The following is a 22,391-nucleotide window of genomic DNA, read 5'->3' as shown; positions in this document are numbered from 1 at the left end:
AGTTTCAGGCAGATATCCAGTAAATGCTTGATCTTCAGAGTCTCTGGCATGCCAGTGGTGGTGTTATTATCCCGGTCTGTCAAACAAAATCGTTTGCTTAGGAAGAGCCCTCCAAGGTGCTCAGCACCCCCCCTGCTGCTGCTTCAGCTACTGCCAACCTGATTCAGAGCTGAAGGCATTTGGCAGTTTGTGGGAATGCTTGGCACCTGCCAAGACGGAGTCCCCAAAGCCAGATTCTGCTCAGAGGTGGAAGCACAGAAATCCCGAGCAGAAGACGTCACGTCATGCACACGGGTTCAGAATGCAGCCCAAAGGGCGGGGGAGCCAGCAGCATGGGAAAGCCACTTTCCTTTCTGCTTTTGGTAGAGAGTTTGCTATTATAGTGTGTATGCACTTCAAGACCTGAGTAATTTTTTTTCTTTCATTCTTTTTGTCCTGTAGATCGCCAGTACCAACTGCAACATCTTTCCTCCCTACACAGCGACTCCAGCTTGGGAGGGCAGGGCTAGGTTTCTCACCGCTTTCCCTGTGGTGTCTGCCTGCCAAGTACAGCTATGGAGTTAGCCGTGGGGTGTGAGGTGAGAAAGAGATTGCATGGTCTGGGTTTTTTCCCCCTCCCCAATCCTTCTTTCATTCACTGGGGCAGATGATATTTGCCAGCAGTACGGGCACACCACCAGGAGCGGGTGCAGCTGCAAGTAGTAGATCACCCACTACTGCTATTGCCCCCGGCTTGCGTCTCAGCCTGTCCCAGTGGCATTGGGTTGAGAACTCCTTTAAAGCCTTCCTAAAATGTATTTTAAAATTAAAAAGCTCTTGAACCATTACAGACATAATTTTTCCTCTCCCCGGCCCCCACCCCAAAAGTTTTTGGTCCTGATTTTAAAAATCTAGCTAAGAACGTAGAGCAAATTTAGATTTAACATACTGAGAGACTGTTTGAATGTTATCCTGATGAGTTGCAAACGTGCTTTTAACTTCTGCTGGGATTTTCATTGATGGCCTCTGTGTAATTTGGTTGTTTAGAATTTCCATTTGCTGTGGAAGTTTTAGAGAGTGAGGAGGAGACTTGTTCAGAGTGGCCCCTGCTCTGTAGATCCTTGGGTGCTTCGTCCTTGTGATAGAGCTGACCTCCATGCTTCTGTTTTCTTTTATTCTATGCAGATTTTCTCCAGAGGCAGCTTCAAGGCGAGGGCTGAGTACGGCAGAGATGAATGCAGTAGAAGCTATTCACAGAGCTGTAGAATTCAACCCACATGTGCCAAAAGTGAGTTTGCTCTTGGATTTCAGTGATAAGTTAACAAGCTGAGATTGGTGTGTAACACGGAGTATTAATGTAGCCTGGTAACCGGGTTTACTGGCAAGCTGCTTGGGGGGGGGTAACAGCGGGAGGGCTTCTAGTGTCCTGGCCCCACTGCTGGACCTCCTGATGGCACCTGGTATTTTTGGCCACTGTATGATGCAGAGTGTTGGACTGGATGGGCCATTGGCCTGATCCAAAACTGGCTTCTCTTATGTTCTTATGTTCTGCACAGATCAGGACAAGGTCTGGATGTTGCCCTTGTGACCCCAGTTGGCTATCATTAATGTGATTCCTACACTGTCAGAAATAGAGTGCTTGTATTGCATAGAAAATATGCTTTTAAAAGCACAAAAACAGCTAGTTGTAGCTGCAAATGTACAGCAAGAGCCCTCCAAATAACATACTGGCATGGGTCCCTCAGAAAATCACTGCTGATGGAAGGATTTCTGTGACTTCCTCATAGGGTTTCCAGGCACCAGGTGGGTCATGGAAATCTCCCAGAATTGTAACTAATCTCCAGACTACAAGAGATCAGGTCCCCCAAAATAAATGGGTGCTCAGGAGGGGGGACTCTACAGCATCATATCCCACTTAGATCCCCTATCTCCCCAAACTCTACCCTCTCCAGGCTCCACTCCAAATTTCCAGGAATTTCTGCACCCAGAGTTGGCAACCCTGCTTCTTCACCTCTGCTTCCTGAAATGGGGCCCACCAGGGATAGCATTGGGGGGGGGGAGTCTGCTGTGAGATAGTGGGGACTGGCAGAAATTGTGATTCACCCCCAACCAGCACACGCAGAATTGATCAGCGGGATCTAATGCATTGTGCTTTCCTTTCTGGTAACCCATCTACTCTACAGCAGAGTTAGTGCACAACCTAGAATTTCCTCCAACTTCAGTCTTGGATTCTTCTCATTTTGTTGTTCATCTGCCCTTGTCTTCCAAGAGTATCATTCTCTCAGACCATCCATGGGGCAGTGATAGAAGGTCCTGGGAGTTTTTAAAATTTATTTAGTACATTTTTATTCCACCCTTACTTCAAGAAGCTCAAGGCAGCATACTTGGGTTATAGCTTCCTCTGTTTTATCCTCACAACACCTGGGTCAGGTAGACTAGTCTGACAGAGAATGAAAACATGGAACTGCCTTATACTGAATCCAACCCTTGGTCCCTCAAGGTCAGTATTGTCTACTTGGACTGGCTGTGGCTCTCCGGGATCTCAGGCAGAGGTCTTTCACACCACCTGCTACCAGGTCCTTTCAGATGGAGATTCCAGAGATTGAATCTGGAACCTTCTGCATGACAAGCTGATGCTCTACCACTGAGGCACAGCCTGAAGTCACACTAAGGAGACATGCATTACAAAAGCTTTTGGTCATTGTGCGGTGAATGGAAACAAATTGACTGTTGCTGACTTGGTTTGGTGGGTTCGTTCCCTCGCCTTGGGCTGATTCATAAACGCACATCCAGCACTTGATGACTTGCAGGTGAATATGTGAACTGCTTCCACTAACAAGTTTTTTGTTTGGTGCGAGGCCGTCTTGAAATTCTGTGACGGTTGATCTGTTGCTCATCAAGTGGTCACCTGTGCAGTCACACATCGGTACTGTGCATGCACAGGCCTACTGTGCATTGAACCCAGAGCAGTGAGGGCGGGGGGTGAGTAGAGTGCCAGGTAGGCAGAGCAGTGAGGGTGGGAGGTAAATGGAGTACTGGGGGGGCAGGCAGCCAGAGCAGAGAGGGTGGGAGGTGAGTGCCAAGGGTGGGGAGACAGGGAGACAGAGCAGCGAGGTTGGGGGTGAGTAGAGTGCTGGGGGGGCAGGTAGGCAGAGCAGTGAGGGTGGGGGTAAGTGGAGTGCCAAAGGTGGGGGCAGATAGGCAGAGCATAGACATGGCAGTAGGATTGCAGTGAGAGGGAAGGGTACAAAAAGGTGGCTAGGATGTCATAAGTGAGAGGATTAAGGAGTGACCAGTGGGGTAATTTTCCCATGAGTTTCTCAAGGGTCCTCACTTGTTATCTCTAACAGCATACTCAGTGTTGCATTACTTGACTGGACTTACCAAGAACGTATTTCATGGCTTTTGTGTAAAGTCTTAGTCAAGCCTCAGAGTTTCATTGTCTTTCCTTTGATTATCTTGTATATTTAGGAATATATCCTCCTGTGTGTATCCATAGAGTGCAAATAATAAAATTCTGACCCTCCCAACCAATGCTTCCTCTAAGCTGTGGAGTCTTGTGAGCCAAAATCCTACTTTGTGAGCTACTGGCATTAAAGTTGTGAGCCAGCGATTTGGCTACTGCATAAATTAGCTTGCTCTGGAGCCATCCTTCCTGGGCTAAGACAAAAATGTGTGAGCCGGATGCTAAAAAGCTGTGAGCTAGCTCACACTAACTCAGCTTAGAGGGAACACTGCTCCCAACACTTTACCTCAATGCATTCTGGGGCTTTCCACATTCTTTTTTCTTCTAGAAAAATATCAGATATAAGTCTGGCTGGTAGAATAATGCTGAACTCGCTGGAATACAATGCAGGATGGAGAATGTTTTAGTTCTCCCGCTTGGGCACTCAAGCTTTATTTTTTAAAAATAACATGCCCTTTCTACTCTCACTTTGGACATAAATGGCCTGTCATTGGTATGAACGTACATCCACCACCACTCCTGTCCATGACTGGTGTGGACCTCTGAATGTCTTCCTTGGGGTATGCAGTCTCTAGTCTAAGGCCATTTTTACAAGGGATGGTTTGTTTGTATTTACATTGCCCTGGTCTTGTAATCTGAAAGTAAAACCTATTTAATTTTAAATGGACCTTTGATTTTTTTTTAAAAAAGTATCTTCCACTTTTTCTCCCACACTAAGAACATTTAGAAGTGATATATTTTAAGCTGAAAGTCTCTCTGAGGTTCATTCATGAAAATGTCATTCTGTTCCTGGCACGTATTTTCGAGATCTTCTGAGACACATGTAAGAAGAATCACATAATGTAGCCCTTCCTGCCCTGTATAATTTCAGCTGGGGACTGTGCCTCTAACCTTCATATAGAGGAGAAGCATGCTGGGGAGAAGGTTAAGCTAAAATAATTCTGTCTGACAAGCTAGCTTTCTATACAGGGAGAACGGTTGCTATTGTGACAGTCTGAAGTGTTATAGGCCAAGGATCAGGTGGCACTTCACACTTCAGTAGGGATGGTAGGATTCTCAGAGAGCTACTCTTGGAGGGATTCAGGATGAAATTATGAAATCAGTCAGTGCATTTTTAGATAATGATAATGTGTGTGTGGGGCCTCATAAAAACTGCTGCAGTATTATCAGTATGGGTGCTACAACAGTAAAAGGAGTGAGCTGACCAAAGATATTAGGAGCTCCTGAATAAAAGTTGGCTGTCGTCTAGAGCCAGCATGGTGCAGTGGTTAGAGTGCTGTATTAGGATCTGGGAGACCCTCATTCATATCTCCACTCTGCTGTGGAAGCTTGCTGGGTGACCTCAGGCCAGTCATGCTCTCTCATACTCACTTAACTTCATGGGGTTCTTGTTGTGATAAAATGGAGGGCGGGAGAATGATGTAAGCCGTTTTGGGTCCTCATTGGGTAGAAAGGCAGTGTATAAATGAACTAAGCAAATAAATAAAAACAATTGCGTTCTTCTTTAACTGGATATATCTTTTCCTTTAAAATGCTAGTAGTAGAGCAGTTTCGAATAGCAAGCCAGAATGGAGGAAAAAGAGCTATAGTCCTTCTACCTTTTTTGCACAGTCCTGAGGTGAACTGAGGCTACACAAGCCTACACTTCACATTTTACAGGCAGACCATCTTGTCTATTTCAGACCTAAAATGGGGGTGGGGGAGGTAAAGGCTCCAGTTCCTCCCCCTCCACGCTGGTAGTCCTGCCAAGAAAACTGTACCTTTTGAACACATAGCTTGGCTTTTAGCTGTTAGTTTATGGCCTTCAGTGTATTCTGAAATCCCATCTCGCTGCAAGTGTCTCCTGTTTCTCTTCTCATTTTACATTCTTGTGTCTTCTCTACACTAATTTGGAGGCGCCACTGTGATAAAAAATACTGTGTTGTCAAAATACAGCTTTGTTGTACTTTTCTTACTCTCTGTTTGTCCTATTTTTATTCAGATATCACAACTTTTGTATTACTTTTGGGTGGTAATTTTTTTACATGGTCAGGATTTCAGGAAATTATCACCCCTTGATTTGCATTTTTGGAGGCTAATCAACTCACCATACAATTCAAGTATCTTCTGAAGACTCATTTCCTTTATGGCAACTGCAAATGGTTTGAGGCAGAGTATGTCTGAAAGTCCTAGTGGTTCCCCCCCCCCCCCGGGAACTGATCAAAGGGATTTGAATGCCTTCTGAAGGCAATTGAATGCCCTCTGAGCTGTTCTCCCCCCCCCCCCCCCGAGAAATGCTCTTTTTCTGTGTCTGCATCTAATGTCTGTCCATTCATTGCTTCACTGTGTGTGGGACGTAATGGATGCATGGTTGTACATCATGTTCCCATGGTATGTTTCTCTGTGTTAGAGTTCCATTCATTTTATTTGTCCTTGTATATATGTATATCTATCTATCTATCTATCTATCTATCTATCTATCTATCTATCTATCTATCTATCTATCTATCGAGAGAGTGCATGTACATCCAGCTACGGTGCTCAGAGTCAACTATAGATCCCTCACAGCATGTACAAATAGTACAAGCTGTGTTTTCAGGCCACAGCTGTCTCAAAGTATCTTGGGTGTGTGCAGCATATACTGTGCTGCCCCAGCAGAGATCAGAATAGTAAAGCATAGCAAGATGCACTGTATCTTTAAATTTATAAAGGATCCTGGGAAGTATAGTTCTGGTATCCTTAAAGTCAGCTGGTTAGAGGTAGCCTTCCTGATTGGTTCTATACAGCCTCCCTTTCCTTTGATACATTTGCCCCCGGGAAAGTTGTTTATTACCCTCCTCCTCCGAGTGTGTTTGTAATCTCATAGCTAACAAGTCAGGAGAAACTCAGCTCCTTTAACCACATGAACCATTCAAAAGACTTAAGACTTCAAAGCTCCTGACAGCTATAGGAAACAGGGAATATGAGTAAACTGAACCTTTGGACGCTTAAGAGTTAAATAAAAGTTGATTCTAAATGAAATGGTGATTGTGCGTTGAATACTTAGCCGTTCTTAGGTCCAGCTCCGACTGCCAGGAACTGCGTATATACAAATAGTGAGAAAAAGATATTTGTGGCTGTCATGTATTACCATGGCAAATCCCAGGAGTAAAACAACCCTTTCTGCACTCTGGATTGTTAAACTTCATAGGATGTGACTGCCTTTGTGAATGTGAATCCTATTATATAAGGACAACTATAATAATAATCACATATTTGTATATATGTCAATTTGATCCCCCCCCCCGATTTTCATCCTCTTGCCCCTTTTCTCTGCATCCTTCCACACTTGCAGTCATAGATCTGAAAAACAGAGAGTGAAGATGCAAGAGAGACCAATTCATGTTCAGTAGACTTCTAGAATATGTTGTGTAGGCTGAACTGAAGTTTAATTTCGCAGCCAAGGATGGTTGGCTAATTTTCAGAGGAAAAGGGGCAAATACAGGGCAGCCATTCCCAGCTTTAAATAAATAAATGCCTTTCTAGCCCGCCCTGCCTTCAAGGAGGGATAGGCAAGGCTGAGGGACTGTGAATGGCCCAGGGTCATCCAGTGAACTTAACGGCTGAGGATCCAGACAAGGTGCAGGGAGACCCATGAAAGAGGAGTTGCCCTTTTCTCTGTGGCTGAATTCTTTCCTCTTCTAGGATGCTATGATTTACTGATGCTTCAGAGATCGAGCCGTCTCACCTATGTCCTCTCTGAGTCAGGTGTTGAAACGCAGGTTGCAATCCAGCAAGCTACTCACATCACCACACTGTATAGGGCTTGTTTGTACATATTATGTAATAGATTCGTCCAAAATAGACTTCTAAAGCTGTTTGCAACACAATGTAAAACCAGAAAAGCACCTAGCCAGAATGGGACCTATTACAAAATCTGATTGCATCTGTACAAGTTGATGATTTTGTCATTAGCCATTCACTTGCAGTTCAAGTCCACAAGCTGTCCTACTGAAATACTTAAGCCCCAGAGTACTTTGGGTTACAGGGTATTCCAATTAGGGCTTGCTTTCTGCTGTTTCCATTATCATAATCATCCTCCTTCTTGCCTTTCTTTTGTCTCCCTGTATAGTTCTCTGTAGCCCTCCACACACAACCTCTCCACACACTGAGAGCACACACAGGCAGGGAGATCCGGCCCAAGCGCACTGGCCCTGCCCTCGGCCTCTGCCTGACCCCCAAGGCCACCTGCACGGTGTGAAGGCACGGAGGAGCTGGCTGTGCAGAGGGTCCTTCCTTTGATCAGGGATGCTGCTTTCTGACTGTTGCCGATCCCAGGGAGGGAGTGTACAGGCACTGCTGTGCTCACGAGCTGGCAATTCCCTGGTGACAGGACCAGTGCCCTCCTGTCCACTGTCCCTCTCCACCAGCTTTCGTCGATGTGCAGAGGGGTTTGCGTACAGGGCTAGAGACCCTGACAGAGATGCCGAGCACTGCTGTTGCCATCTGCAGGCACACTTTGTGTATGAGCTGCTACTCCATTTATTATCAAGTGAGGATGGCCATCTGACAGGCTTAGTAAAACACTTGCGAGAGAAAATGTTACCGGGAATATGGGTGCATCCATGTACGCCACAAAGGCTTCAGGAAGAGACTCTGCCCCTTCATGTGCCCGAAATGATTGTGTGCTGTCTTTCTGTTCTAGTATCTCCTAGAAATGAAGAGCTTAATACTGCCTCCTGAGCATATCTTGAAGAGAGGAGACAGTGAAGCAATTGCATACGCTTTCTTTCATCTTCAGCACTGGAAACGGGTCGAGGGGGCCCTGAATCTCTTACATTGTACGTGGGAAGGCAGTAAGTAATTCACTTTCCTAGAAGCGTATTGCAGGGGAGGAAGGCAGACTACTGGGACAGCTACCTGTTCAGTGCAGCACCTGTAGATGAAAGGGCCCCTACGTGTTTCCACGTAGAGAATAGTTCAGACTCTCCTGCAGAAAGAGGGGTAGTGGTCTCTTGTGTGTTCCCTGTGTCAGAATGAAAGAGATGCTGGAAGCTTTGTGACGGGAACATTCCAGCATTTTAAAGAAGTGAATGGCCCTGATCCCTCGCTTTTGTTTTCCTTCCAAGACTTATAAGGGTCTGGCTTTGATAGGCAAAATCGCACCAGTAGCTGGATCAGCCCCACTCCCCTTCTCATCCAGCCCCAATCCAAATAGCGCACCAAGATCACGGAACTCCCTCCAGTGATACCTGTTTGTATCACTGTTTCTACCAACAGGTGAAAACTTCTTTGTTTTGCCTGGCAGTCACTCAAGGATCCCGCCTTCCTAGCTTGTGGTTTAATTTGCTGCCCTCTGTTTTATATGTGTATTTTGGCTCCTTTTAAAATTGGTTGTATGATGTATTTTAATTGTTTGCATGTTGTTATGTAATGTTAAGATGCTGCATGATGTTAAATGTTTTTAATTGGTTTTATGATCTATTTTGGTTAATTGTTAGCTGCCCTGGTGGACCTGATTGAGCAGAAAGTGTGCTATATAAATGTTGTAAAAATAAAAAATAGATGGGCCACCTTTACCTGACAATGACTTTTAAAAGATGCTCAGTGTCCATCTTGTCTGACTCACTGAAGTTCATGGAGAGGTTTGTACATGGAGAAAAATCGGCACAGAAAGCACTGCTCTGTGTTTTCATCATGTGTTCACATTTTATCTTGGAACATGAGATTTTTAGGACATCTGTCCAGAAAAGAGCAGGGAAAAGCTAATGTCTTTTAACAGCAAGTATAATATAGAATAATGGAAAACCATGAATGGATTCCAGTGCTCTAATTCAGGGAAAACCACATATCACTCTGGAGTCCCATGATCAAACCCTCAAATCTGTAGTTTAGTTACAAAAAGTAGCTCCCCTGTGGTGACAGTAAGAATCGGGGCCGTGGCAGGTGTGTTAGCTTTCCTGTGAACTTCCTTGATTAGAAATGTCCCTCCCCCTGGCTGCTTGAAGACCCGAGAGGGGGGGGGGATACCTACGTTGTGCCTTTTTCCTAATTGGGGTGGAGAATTTCCAATCATGAAAACAATGCAGAACAGAAAGAATTAAACCCTCCGTTCTCTAGTGCTACAGCAGCTGCATTCCATACCAGTCCCTCAGCTGCTTTTTGCACCTTTAATGTACTTGATGATGCCGCCTTCTTTAAAGGCAGTGCATTAACTTTTGCAAGCAATTTAAATTTTTGTTGCTCTTCCTGAGTATAGCATTTCTATAATACTTATTTGGATTGGGGAAATTATGCGTGACACATAAAGAATTCAGACTTGGTAGGTGGGGGAAAACATATTTGCACTGGGATTCTCTGTAAACAGAGCTATGGAAATGAATATAGATAATACGGATCTCAATTAAGGTCCCTACCAAGGTGAACAACCAGCAATGGTATTCTGATGGTGCCCTCCCTAACTTTCCTTTATTACTTTATTCAGAGTTTTGAAAACGCAAAAAAAACTTGTTTAAAGCCATGCATTCAAATTCTAATTTTAGTTTGGAAATAAAATAGGAACAAAAATTGCATTTTCTTTTCTACTCCCCCCCCCTCAAAAATTGCTAATGTAGGTAATGTGCCCTCTAAATTAATATCAGGCTTTCAGCAGTCTTTGAATTGAGGGTTTTCCCCCCTCCTTTTTGTTACAGCTTTCAGAATGATCCCTTATCCCTTGGAAAAGGGACATCTTTTCTACCCTTATCCCATCTGTACAGAAACTGCAGACAGAGAACTTCTTCCATGTAAGTAGGAGCCTTCTCTCTTTTAAAACTTTCACAGAAAGGAAAACATCTGTGACTGGCCTTCACAAACAGAAAGTGTTCTTGTTGTGGAAAAACTTTTCCCCTCACCTTGCTCCAAAAATCCTAAGGATTGAGAGAGCTTCATAAACAAAATGCACTGCCGTACAGGACACAGCAGTCATGAGGAGGAATCCAGTAAAACAGTCTCCTTTCCTCACTTCCACTGACTCAAGCGGCTAACAGGAGAAGAAAGGTTATTTTACCTGATACCCCCTCATGGCTGCAGTGCCCTCTACCATGGTGCACTTTAGCAGTGAGACCGTCACAATACTCAGATGGGATCAGAGGGACAAATTGTGGAATGCGAAGGGAAAGGTCTGCTTTGGTTCCTTTAGCAATGTCTTCTGCTGGATCCAGCCCATTGAATCTGCCGGATACCCGCCAGAGTTGTTTCACATCCGGTAAATGTCCACCAGCATTGTATGCCTCGTGAAAAATGAACTCAGGCCATCCCCCCCTGCAGACAGACGCTCTTGGGCAGCCGACCGCAGACAGGTGATGAGGCCACCCTCCCACTTCTGCCACTGCAGTCCCTGAAAGTGGCGGGGGGAGGTGGCCCCTCGGGGCCTGACTCTCTGTGCTGAGCGGCTCCTTATGTTGGGGATCTACAATCAAATCCCCCGTATATACTTTCACCTTAAAATGCTGCTGCAGACATACAAAAGGTGTTTGGCACATTTTACTGTTTTAGAGGAGGGAACATTGAGAGAAGTCAAAATAGGCAGTTCAGAGTCAGCACAATAGCTTGTTCCAACTTGTGCTTATGGCAACATACAAGGTAACTGTCTCCTTCCTGCTCTTCATCGTTACGAAGCTACAAAAACTCTTTACTAGTATGACATTTTCCCATCAATTGAAAAAGAGATTCTTTCAGTAGAAACTTCTTCAATAATAGTAATTTAGTGCTCTCCATTTTGTTTGAGACCTATGAGGGGAAATTAGAAGGCTGTTGAAAACATTGCAACAAGGTGACTGGATCTGTTCCCTATTTGGTAATAATGTCCACAGATCCCTTTACATTAAGCAGACTGTTAACATCATGATGAAGGGGATTTGTCATGACCAAAGAGCAAGGGGGGGGGGCGGGATTGAAACAGCTGAAGGATTTGTAGACAACCAAGTTGGCAGAGAAACTTCCCAAGGAAGAGATTCAAAGATACAGTGTTCAGAATGGGGGTTATCCGATTCCTCACTGAATTGGGTCCTACAACTTCCAGAACATCTTTGAAGGTTGAAGTAGTGTTTTAGCTCCTGCGCTGTCATTCTTTGTGTGCTTCTCTCTGGCTGTTGCAGAGGCAGTCCGCCTCTGTAGAGCACACTTGAAATGCATCGGTTTTGCACACAATGCCTTTTACTATAAACTGACACAGAACAGTATGCAAGCTTGCAAGTTCTCCAGAACTCTTGTTCAAGCTGGATGTTCCAAGGGGGGAGGGGACTGACAAAGAGTTTGGGAGAACTTGAAAGCTTGCACACTGCTTAGGATATCTTTGTTGGCCCTAATAAAAAGCATAGTATGGATCTCATTTTTGGATTTTGCTTCTAACCAGTGTGTCTTACCTACAACCACTTCACTCTTGAAACGTCTGGGTTTTGCTTCTCTTGGCTTTCCGTTTTTGTTTTTAAACTCCTGGCGTTTTCTTTGCAGCATTTCATGAAGTCTCAGTTTACCCCAAGAAAGAGCTTCCCTTCTTCATTCTCTTCACTGCCGGATTATGTTCCTTCACAGCTATGCTGGCCCTCCTGACACATCAGTTCCCAGAGCTAATGGGAGTCTTTGCAAAAGCAGTGAGTAGCTTGAGCCACACATGGAGGGCAGGAGGGGACTCAGTCGACTTTATTACCATCCACAGGCATTGATGCCATTGTCATTTGTGTGCATTCCTTCAGAAACACAGTAATTGTCTTCTTTGATTTACTTATGAGATTGTATGTGTGGGATGGTATGGTGGTGGAGGCCCACATTACAATTTTGTACTAAGTCCAATTAAATGATGCTGAGAGCAAGGGGGGAATTTGATGTTTGCAGCTGCATAAGCAGTGGGTTTCAAAACACTGTGTAGGAGGTAAATGTAGAGTTGGCATAGTATGGCGGCAAAGAGCGGAGTCACAAAGCCGTTTCTCCAGATGTCAACCTGGTTTAGTGGTTAGACTAAGACTAGGGAGACCCAGATACAAATTCCCTCTCAGCCATGAAGCTTGCTGGGTGACCCTGGCCAAGCTACTCTCTCTCTCGTTCAGCCCTGCTTAGTTTATGGGGTTCTTATGAGGATAAAATGGAGGGGAGAGGAATTGTACATAGTGCCCTGAACCCCTTGGAGGAGAGATGAGATTAAAATGTGATAGATAGAAGTCTATGGATTAAATCTTACCTTAGCTATAAATGCACTAGCAATATACTTTTCCTAAGGACACTTGCCTGGGAGTAAGCCCTAATAAGTGGGATTCTGAGTAGACCTGCTTAGGACTAGACTGTAAGTGGCCTTAGGTGTGTCATTGTCTCTCAGCATCTATGGGCATAACAATACTGGCCTGCCTCCCAAGGTTGCTGTTAGAATTACTATCAGATAGTGCATAATTAAAATTAATTAGAATTATCCACCTGTTTGAAAGAATTCTAACAATAAGTAACAAAAGTTTTTTCATGGATGAGCTTACTCCCTGTCCTTTTCCTGTAGTTAGTTGTTTTTCTGAAGCTATTCTCATGAGATCAACTAGAATGTTTATTTTACTAAATAGGGTCAACTGGGATGAAGAAAAAAACGTAGCAGTTTAACATAAACCTGAAATCTATTGGAAAATAGGGGTGATGCTTTGAGACATCATGTTTTTATTTTCGAGTTCCAGTTCAGATATAACATCAATTATTTCTTGTTGGCGTTAGTAGAAGAGATGGCCAAGGATGGTTTGGAACGCAGCAACTATGTTCAGTAGCAGAAGCAGCCATGGTACCAGAACCAAAGACCATCTGTGCCTAAAACAGACTCCTCTTTAATGCCGTATAGGGGGGGGGAGGGTCAGTTTGTGCCTTATGTCTGTTCGTCATCTTCTAGATTTTATTGGGCACATCTGATATTGTTAACAAATCTGTGTAAAATTTACATCCACCCAATCATTGCTTAAACAAACAGCTCCAAGCAGGACTTGTATTTGAATTATGAGTACGGTAAATAGAAACAGGAGTGTTATGTCTAAATTAAAACTGAACAGATTGTAACAATGCCCTTCGTCCAGTGATATATACACAAGGACAGTAGTGGTACATTACGTGCCCTTCTTGAGAACATTTGACACAGCTGGCTGGAAAAAATAATGGCTCTCCTTACATCTCCCGTTCTTGGGCGATTATTTCTAGCACAAAGAAATGTTCAGAATGGCACCTCGCTGAATGTTAAGTGCCTTTTTTAAAAAATTGACTGTACTAGAAGGTGGACAAAGCCCATAGGCACCTTCGTGGAGGTGTTACCGTTTATTGTTCTCTTATGGCGAGGAGGGAAGGGGGTTATCCCTGGGATCTGATTCCCTGGTCTCTGTTTGCTTTGCAGTTTCTCAGTACACTCTTTGCCCCCTTGAACTTTGTCATGGAGAAAGTGGAAAGCATCCTGCCCTCCAGCCTCTGGCATCAGCTGACAAGGATCTGAAGGAAAACAAATAGTTCTCAACAACTGCCCTGACATTTCCTGTGCCAACTTCTTGTTGACCACCAGAAAGCATGGGTTTTTTTTAAACAAAAGGGAAGCTGTTCCACAACTTAAAACTCCTCATTGTCTGTTATAATTTTTGTTGTTGTTGTACAAAATACATCTGTTTGGTTCTATTACACTTTGCTTTCAGAAAACATAAAAAAACCCTTTAAAAATAAACTTTTTGTGCATTGCAGCAGTAGTCTTGTATTGTTATTTCTTGAAACAAAGCTAGCCCCTTCACCTGCTTCCATTATGCAGGAATGTGAATTAGTGTTCTTAGGCTGGGGATAGCACCAATATAACATGGGGACAGTATTATTTATTTATTTAATTCAATTTATACCCCGCCCTCCCTGCTGAGGCAGGCTCAGGGCGGCTTCCATAAAATGCATGTGTAACTACAATTAAAATCCATCATAAAAACAGCCAAAACCCATAAACAAATCGGTTATCCTAAAGTGCTCGAACAGTATTGAGATAAAGTGCGAGAGCAGAGAATTTCAGATTTGCACAATATTCCATAGAACAGGAGAGTCAGTTTGATGTAGTGGTTAAGTGCACAGACTCTAATCTGGGAGAACCGGGTTTGATTCCCTAATCCTGCACTTGCACCTGCTGGATGACCTAATCCTGCACTTGCACCTGCTAGATGACCTTGGACAAGCCATAGTTCTGACAAGAGCTGTCCTTGAAAGAGCAGTTTCTGTCAGAGCTCTCTCAACCCCACCTACCTCACAGGGTGTCTGTTGTGGGGAAGGGAAGGGAAGGGAGTTTGTAAGCCACTCTGAGACTCCTTTGGGTAGTGAAGGGCGGGGTATAAATCCAATCTCTTCTTCTAGGTGGCAATAGTAATGATGTTCCTGCGCCAGCTCCATTGATCTCTTTATATACATGCAGCACGGGTGGGCTAAAGATGGTAAGGCCAGGGCACAGGAACACTCCTCGGTGTATATGTGGCTCCTTAGTCGAATGCCTGGTGGAAGAGCTCTGTCTTACAGGCCCTGCGGAACTGTAAAAGGTCCCGCAGGGCCCTGATCTCTTCCAGGAGCTCATTCCATTAGTACGGAGCCACCACCGAGAAGGCCCTGGCCCTGGTTATCGCCAACCTGGCATCTTTGGGACCTGGAAGGGCCAATCGGTTTTGGGCCCCAGAACGCAGTGCTCTCTGGGGAACATGGGGAAAGGCAGTCCCTTAGGTATGCTGGACCCATATCATAAAGGGCTTTAAAGGTCAAAACCAACACCTTGAAGCAAATCTGGTATGCTATTGGCAGCCAATGCAGTGTTCTCAGCACAGGCTGGATGTATAGGTAGGCCCATCAACAGCCTGGTCACAGCATTTTGCACTAGCTGGAGCTTCTAGATTTGGGACAAGGGCAGCCCCATGTAGAGAGCATTACAGTAGTCTAACCTTGAGGTGACCATCGCATGGATCACTGTTGCCAAGTCGTTGGGTTCGAGGAAGGGAACCAACTGCCTGATCAGCCAAAGATGATAAAAGGCTGACTTGGCAGTGGCTGCTACCTGGCCCTCCATTATTAAAGAGGCATCCAGGAGCACTCCCAAGCTTCAAACCTCTGGCGCTCGCACCAGCTGCGCCCCATCAAAGATCGGGAGTGAAATCACTACACTTGGGCCACCCCGGCTCAAGCACAGGACCCTCCGTCTTTGTCGGATTCAGTTTCAGTCGACTCAGTCTAAGCCAACCAGCCACAGCTTGTAATGCCCAGTCCAGATCTTCCAGGGTTGGCCGCCCAAAAGCAGATAGAGCTGGGTGTCATCCGCATATTGGTGACACCCTAGCCCATGCCTCTAGTCAATCTGGGCAAGGGGGCACATATAGATGTTAAGCAGCATCGGGGAAAGTACCGGCCCTGAGGCACTCCACAAACCATTGGGTGCCTACAGAACAGCTGTTCCCATTGCCACCCTTTGTTCCTGACCCTGAAGGAAGGATGCAAGCTATTGTAAGGCAAGCCCCTGAACTCCAGAATCAGCAAGGCGGTAGATCAGTAGCTGATGGTCGACCATGTAGAACGCTGCTGACAAGTCTAAGAACGACAGCACTGCTGACCCACCTCCATCCAGATGCCTCTGAAGGTCATCCGTGAGGGCGACCAATACAGTCCCCATCCCATGTCCTGGGCGAAAACCAGACTGGAAGGGGTCTAAAATGGACATGTCATCCAAAAAGCTCATTTAAATTACAGTAAAGGTCGGTAAGTGCTAATTATACAGATTGATTTTGTGTAACAGACCTATAGTTATGTGTATATTTCTTTTGTGCCCAGGGCATCATATCAATAATTTTAGTTATTTACATTAGCTAACAGCACTTGGACCATATTATAATTGTAATGCCTAGGCATTGATCTGGACATCGTGGAAAATCAAGATGAGAATTATACATAGCGGACAATCCATAGAAGAATTTGGGACATCAAAGCACAAATAATCCAGGCTGGTGCCGGGGGTACTAGCTCCCCACCTTTCCCTTGGCCTTGGATACATACCAAATAGTATGGCACAATACTTCTCTAACTTGGTGATCCCGTTGCAACGCAGAGCCTTTATGCTAGCCAGATTTAATGTATTCCCCTCATCTTGAGTTACAGGTAGATATAGAGGTATCCCGAAATGCGACGGGATTTGTAATTGCTCATCTGGAGAACCTAATTCTAGATCGTATTCTATTACGATGCCCCCTTCCCTCACAACTTCGATCACTTTGGATTAAGCCCTTACTGTCTAGGATTAACTCTGACAATGCAATTAGGTACCTTCTAGCTGATAAGTTACCAGAAGTTACTGCACAGATTGCTGAATTCTTGTCCAAAATTTTGGCAGCAAGGAACCTTTTTAAAAATTAACTTGTTTTAAAATTTGCAGGTGTACCGTTACCTGATGAAGTTTTATTTTTACTGTCATATATGCCAATAAGGTGGTGTATTGTATTTAAGTGTTGTAATGCCTAGGAAATATTAGCAATATAGAAGTTATCTATTATACCCTTAAAGCAGGCAAATGGGGAAAAAAGGCTAATGGTATTTCTAAAAAACTAAAATTGCTGGATATTAATTCACATACCTTTATATACATTGCTAAGGATGCTTCGGGAACGTATGGTATTTTTATACAAAATGTTGTCAAAGAAATCATACTTAAGGATGAAGTATTCTCTGAGAACAGCCCTGTAACTCCAAGACACAGGTAGTGTAGAATGTGCCACTAAGTCCAGAGCAATGTAGGTTGGAACCAAGGATCCCTACATTCCAATCCAATCCTTCCTGCAGTAAGAACTTGATGGCTTCAGGCATCTGGCCTTAATTCCACATCTATACAATGGAGGTGTGAACAACCCACAATATTCTGGAAGGATGAGTGGGGCTGCTATTTGAACCAACATGGTAATATTTTAATGACCTGATCATGTGGACAGGGACTGCTGTACACAAGGCATAACACAAGTGGGTGCCAATTCTGCAGGCACATGGATGCTGTTTAACCAGGTTAACCCTATGGTTGCCAAAAAGGATTCTAGAATCTGTTTTTGCACGCACAAGGATCAACATTTATGCTGTATTTTAAACATGATTTCCAATGGATTTTATACACTTGTTCCCTATTTTCAATCAGTTCTTATTTTATTAAGTGTATCTGAACATGTGGCCTGAAAAAGTCTGACACAGCTTACAGCATAAATACAAATAGTATGAATTACAACTCACAGAACAGTAAAGAAACTCCTGGCAATAACGATCTATTTCACAATCCAAATGCCAGCTGGAATACAAACAGCCAATTTTTCCAGGAAGACAAGAGTTACTTTGGTGGGCATGGCTGCGGATAGAGCTCCAGAGATGGTGCTACTTGTGCAAAAGTCGCACAATAAGTAAGACTTCAGCTGAAGATAGGATCTGGTGTGGCAAGTAGCTAGGGAAGGCATGAGGGCTCTCACAGAAATGAAAACATTTACAGCTGCTGTTGGGATTGTAAGGTTCATAGTAGGCTTGTTTTCTGCTAGGCTAATCAAAGGAGTAGCCCAGGGGTCCCCAATATGCCACCCATGTAGACTAGGGCTCTAGCCAACACCTTTCCTGGCACTTGTCAAGTATGTTTAGAAAGTGGAAGGGGTCAGGTGGGGCTTTTGCCCAGTACAGCTTCTGACTGGCTATGCAGATTAAAATGAATCCTGTTAAACGGAGCTTCTGCTTGACGTGCTGAAGAGTTACTATCGGGGTTATGCATAACCTCCCTTCCCTGACGTTTTGTGGTTGTACCGACCACACCCTTTGTCAGAATTCCCAGGGTTCTCACAGACTCAAAAAGGCTGGGGACACCTGGAATAGCCTGACCCTTACAGATGCCTCATAGCAAAACCCCAATGTAATGTAAGCAAGATTTGTGTCAACAGCATGTGCTTAAATCAGAGACAGATGGAAGTATTTCAAATTTCAGCACTAAGCAGCATTTGGTACTGATCTAAGAGTACTTAAAGGGAGAGTGAGCACAGGACTGGTTTAAACGGCAATCCTAAATATGCTTTCCTCATAGAACCCTCTAATACAATTTATGCAACTAACCTGAATAAGTTACCAATGCTCAGACTTTTGCAGAACTGATTGAGTGGTGAATTCACAAGCAGGCCAGGGAACCTTAGTCCTGTTATTTAGGTGCAAAGGCTCTACAACTAAATCAATACCTTTAATCTTAATCTGTTTAATTTAACCAATGTTCTCTTATTTTGAAATTACCAACATTTAGCTCTCGACATTAGCTCTCGACACAGAAGATCTTAATGGAACATGCCTTTATATCAATAAATTCTATATAAAGCTTTCATATGAAGCTAAAAAGGTCTTAAATTGTAAACATTCCCATAAATGAATTCTATAAAAATAAATAAATCTCCCAACAGACACTCTATGGATTAAATGCCCTGGCTCAGATGGCCCAGGCTTGCCCGATCTCGTCAGATGTCAGAACGTAGATGGGAGACCACCAAGAAAGTCCAGGGTTGCTATGCAGAGGCAGGCAATGGCAAACCACCTCTGTATGTATCTTGCCTTGAAAACCCCATGGGGGCACCACAGGGTGTCTGTGACTTTCCGACACTTTCCACCACCATGAACTAAGTTCTTTGAACGTACCTGGGCATGGGAGGAGCAAGGTGACTTGAATACTACATCAGGATAGGTCTACCATATCCAATCTGTACCCAATACTTGGGACATTTAGAAGAGGCATTAAGTACACTTTTTAGACAAAGACTCCTACACACATGCGCGCGTGTGTGCGCGCACACACACATATATCCAAAGAACCTCCATCCATCCATCTGGCCTTCTACAATTTTATCTTCCAGCTTGGCTTTTTCTGCTGTAGCAGAGGGTATGGAACAAGTGCGGCTGGGGGGAGGGGTGTAGTGTTCTTGTATGAAAGGAAGCTTCAGAAGCCCTGGTGAGCCCATAAAACTTCACTCATGGCAGCCCATTAGTTCTACTGTGCTACTTCTAAATGTACTTTAATGCAATGTAAGAAGTGAAAGAATTGTTTGTAATCCACATTTCAGTCTACTTGAGTTAAAACCTACAACACTGGCACTGTGATTTCCAGCAGTTTTCAAAAGGCTCTGAGTAGTTAGCAGAGGGAAGATTGGTGCAGTAAAAAGGTTTAATACCCCCTTCCTGCTCAACTGCCTCTCTTGTTAATGCCTGTGATTAACTACAGACCAGAAATATACTTGTGGTAATTTACCTGCTTTTGGGGGTACCATGAAGGCAACAAATTGTCAACTATTTAGGTGACTGTGACAATGATGATTTGATTGTCACAATGGCTACAGATTTCAATAATAAAAAGAGATAAGGTTTTTATTCCTGCCAATTCACCCTCCCACTGCAGACCCCATGCTTCCCCCTTCAACACCGTTCCTGAGGGGCAACAGGAGCACCATCTGGAGTGGGGTATGGGGAAGCCCTGTTCTACTGGGGGGGGGATGCCTTCCAGGATCCAAGCCCACGACAGGAGGACACCACTACGATTGTCTTCCTCAGGCACTTAGGCTTGGGCTGGTGTCTATGTATCTGAAATAAATAGAAACTGGTGCATTCATGATACTAAATTTTATATTTGTGGGGTGTTTTTTTTTAATGAAGCAGATACTCTCCTGATTAGGAGATGGAGCCTGGGGAGGACAGGGACCTCAGTGGGATACAATGCCGTGAAGTCCACCCCCCAAAGCATCCATTTTCTTCAGGAGAATTGATCTCTGTAGTTTGGAGATGAGCTGTAATTCCAAAGGAATCCCCAGGTCCCACCTTGAGGGCTGGCATCCTTAGTGTGTACATGCAGATGGAAAATAGAAAGTAGTTATAGTCTGTGGATATTGCTACTAAGAGAGAAGAGATGTAGATTCACATTCTCTGCATTGTACTAGAAAAAGTGCAACTGGGGTAGGAATTTACACCAGGGCAGGATACCAAGGTAGAACTGGCTGCCCAAGAACCATTCTCTAGTTAAAAACACTCAGTTTTTAATTTATATATTTTTACCCAATTATATAGTCAATATTTTTATAACCTTGTTCAACACTTCTCTTGATAACTAGCACCACAGCCCTAAGCCACATATCAGGAAGGCTCTGATTTTGATATTTTTTTATTTTAAACTAGGAAAAACAGAAATCAGGTCTTTAGATAACAATCTAACAGCGGCGGTGCTGCACCAAGACAATGCTATTCACAACTTTGAACTGAATGTGAGACTGTAAAGGTCGCACTCCCCATCAACATTATACTCGGGGGGCCAAGGAAGATATGAGAGATTCCAGGGGTCCAACCCGTGGATGCCACCACTGCCATTTTAAAGTGATGCTGATCAAAGTCACCAAACAGTGGGCTGACTCGCTCTAGTTTTCCCTACCCCATGCCTTTTCAAGTGGTGAAACAGCCATGAAGAGGGGGTTTTTTTGGCACTTGAAAGGGTATGGGAGGCAAGAACAACTCAGCCCCCATACTGCAAGTCTGATGAGGACTGGTCCTTGCAACTTTTAAAAATCACTTTAAAATAGTGGCAGCATCCATGGGTCAGACGCATTGATGCCATCACATCTAGTTTGTCCTACAGACCCAGATTATACCAGGCTGGGATTTGTTTTAATGCAGAGAAAAGAATCACAGTGTAGAATGAACTCTGAACTATCTCATTAGTTCATGGTGTAACACGGACCAGTCTGTTTCTGGGTTTTATATGCCTTTTATTGTGTTGCTACTTCACTCACTTTTGTATGCTTCGATATTTATATCAACACACTATTACCCAAACAGCTGGAAGTTACTTAAAAAGAGATTCCACATGGGTTGAAGAACCAAGATTTAGTTTCCATAAAATTAAATATGAAACTTTATTAATAAGGGCACATGCATGAAGATATTTTATCAAAATGCCAAGGAAAACTGAAATAGATGTTACACTAAATGGAGTTTAATTCCCAGTATTTTTACATTAGAGTACTTTGGGAAAACAAGTCAGCAAGACTTTTGAATACTGTAAATTCAACTTGTAGTTTTACATATTGGAAAAAGACACATTTTTCCAAACATACAACTCAGACTCAGCTCTTCCTTGAAGTTATCTTGGTGATGAGGAAGACACATCCAGATCCAACCAAGGTTACTGCTGCTGCTATTTTTAAAAAAGTTTTGTTCCGTCTGCCTTTTTTCTCCAGGGATTGTATTCGGCAAGGATCATTATTCTGTCCATCTTGCAGCTAATAAAATATATGTTGGAAAATATTGAAGGCCTATTCAACAGTACAAAGTGCTTAGAATTGAGTCAACAGTACAAAGTGCTTAGAATTGAGTCAACTATACAGCTAACATCACAGTATACCAAGGTGGCATACTAAGGCACTGCCCAACCATTACCAATTTGATTTTCTAGTGCATATATACCTTTTTAATAACCTCCTTTAATTTGCTAACTTGTCCATTCAAACTGTCTGCACTGGAAACCAGGTCTTCACAAACTTTAGTGAGGCTTTGGGGCGGATTCCATTCCAGCACCAACTAATAAATGAAACATTGTCTGTTAAAATGCACTTAAATTCCATTCATTTACAGTAGAACATCACCGTTAACTGAAACTCAATTCTAGTCAACAACACAAAAGATACATCTTCTGTTGCAGGTTAAGACTGTTAGCAGAAAGCAGGTGCATTGTAACTACAGGGACAAACAGCTTCTCATTAAAAAATAATACTACTGCTGAAAAGCCATCTATATATTTATAGCGAAACGCGCCCCCTGCGTGCGGCTACCTAAATCCGCACATCGGGGGCACCTGGGGAGGAAGGAGATTTTTGTGCACACTTGGGGCAGTCCCCAGGTGTGCACAAAAATCTAAAAACACGGAAAAAATACCGGGGGGATACTTAAATCCCCCCAAAAGTGACAG

At 43.8% G+C, this 22,391-nt stretch overlaps 2 protein-coding genes across 6 annotated transcripts in view; one reads left to right on the top strand and one right to left on the bottom strand.

The window, feature by feature from the left end:
• Nucleotides 1–14,093, top strand: part of ST7 (suppression of tumorigenicity 7) — a 160,871-nt gene extending 146,778 nt beyond the window's left edge. For 2 of the 5 annotated variants that reach the window (XM_015416017.1, XM_015416021.1), the window contains 5 exons: nucleotides 1,165–1,267; nucleotides 8,109–8,259; nucleotides 10,096–10,188; nucleotides 11,897–12,036; nucleotides 13,794–14,093. In XM_015416017.1, the coding sequence (XP_015271503.1) occupies nucleotides 1,165–1,267; nucleotides 8,109–8,259; nucleotides 10,096–10,188; nucleotides 11,897–12,036; nucleotides 13,794–13,889 (583 nt within the window). In that variant the 3' untranslated portion in view covers nucleotides 13,890–14,093. The remainder of the gene's footprint in view (nucleotides 1–1,164; nucleotides 1,268–8,108; nucleotides 8,260–10,095; nucleotides 10,189–11,896; nucleotides 12,037–13,793) is intronic. The other 3 variants (XM_015416018.1, XM_015416020.1, XM_015416019.1) reach the window with 3 other exon arrangements.
• A 7,456-nt stretch (nucleotides 14,094–21,549) lies between these two features.
• The window catches only part of ASZ1 (ankyrin repeat, SAM and basic leucine zipper domain containing 1), a 70,375-nt gene continuing 69,533 nt past the window's right edge, over nucleotides 21,550–22,391 (bottom strand). Inside the window, exons 12-13 of the mRNA XM_015416011.1 lie at nucleotides 21,890–22,003; nucleotides 21,550–21,705 (exon numbers count right to left, since the gene is read on the bottom strand). Coding sequence (XP_015271497.1) covers nucleotides 21,550–21,705; nucleotides 21,890–22,003 — 270 coding nt within the window. The remainder of the gene's footprint in view (nucleotides 21,706–21,889; nucleotides 22,004–22,391) is intronic.

The sequence above is a fragment of the Gekko japonicus genome, unplaced genomic scaffold (assembly GCF_001447785.1).
Source record: "Gekko japonicus isolate JY-2015 unplaced genomic scaffold, Gekko_japonicus_V1.1 scaffold159, whole genome shotgun sequence".
Taxonomy (NCBI): Eukaryota; Metazoa; Chordata; class Lepidosauria; order Squamata; family Gekkonidae; genus Gekko; species Gekko japonicus.
The sequence above is the reverse complement of the archived record's forward strand: the minus strand, read 5'-3'. Positions and strand labels throughout refer to the sequence as shown.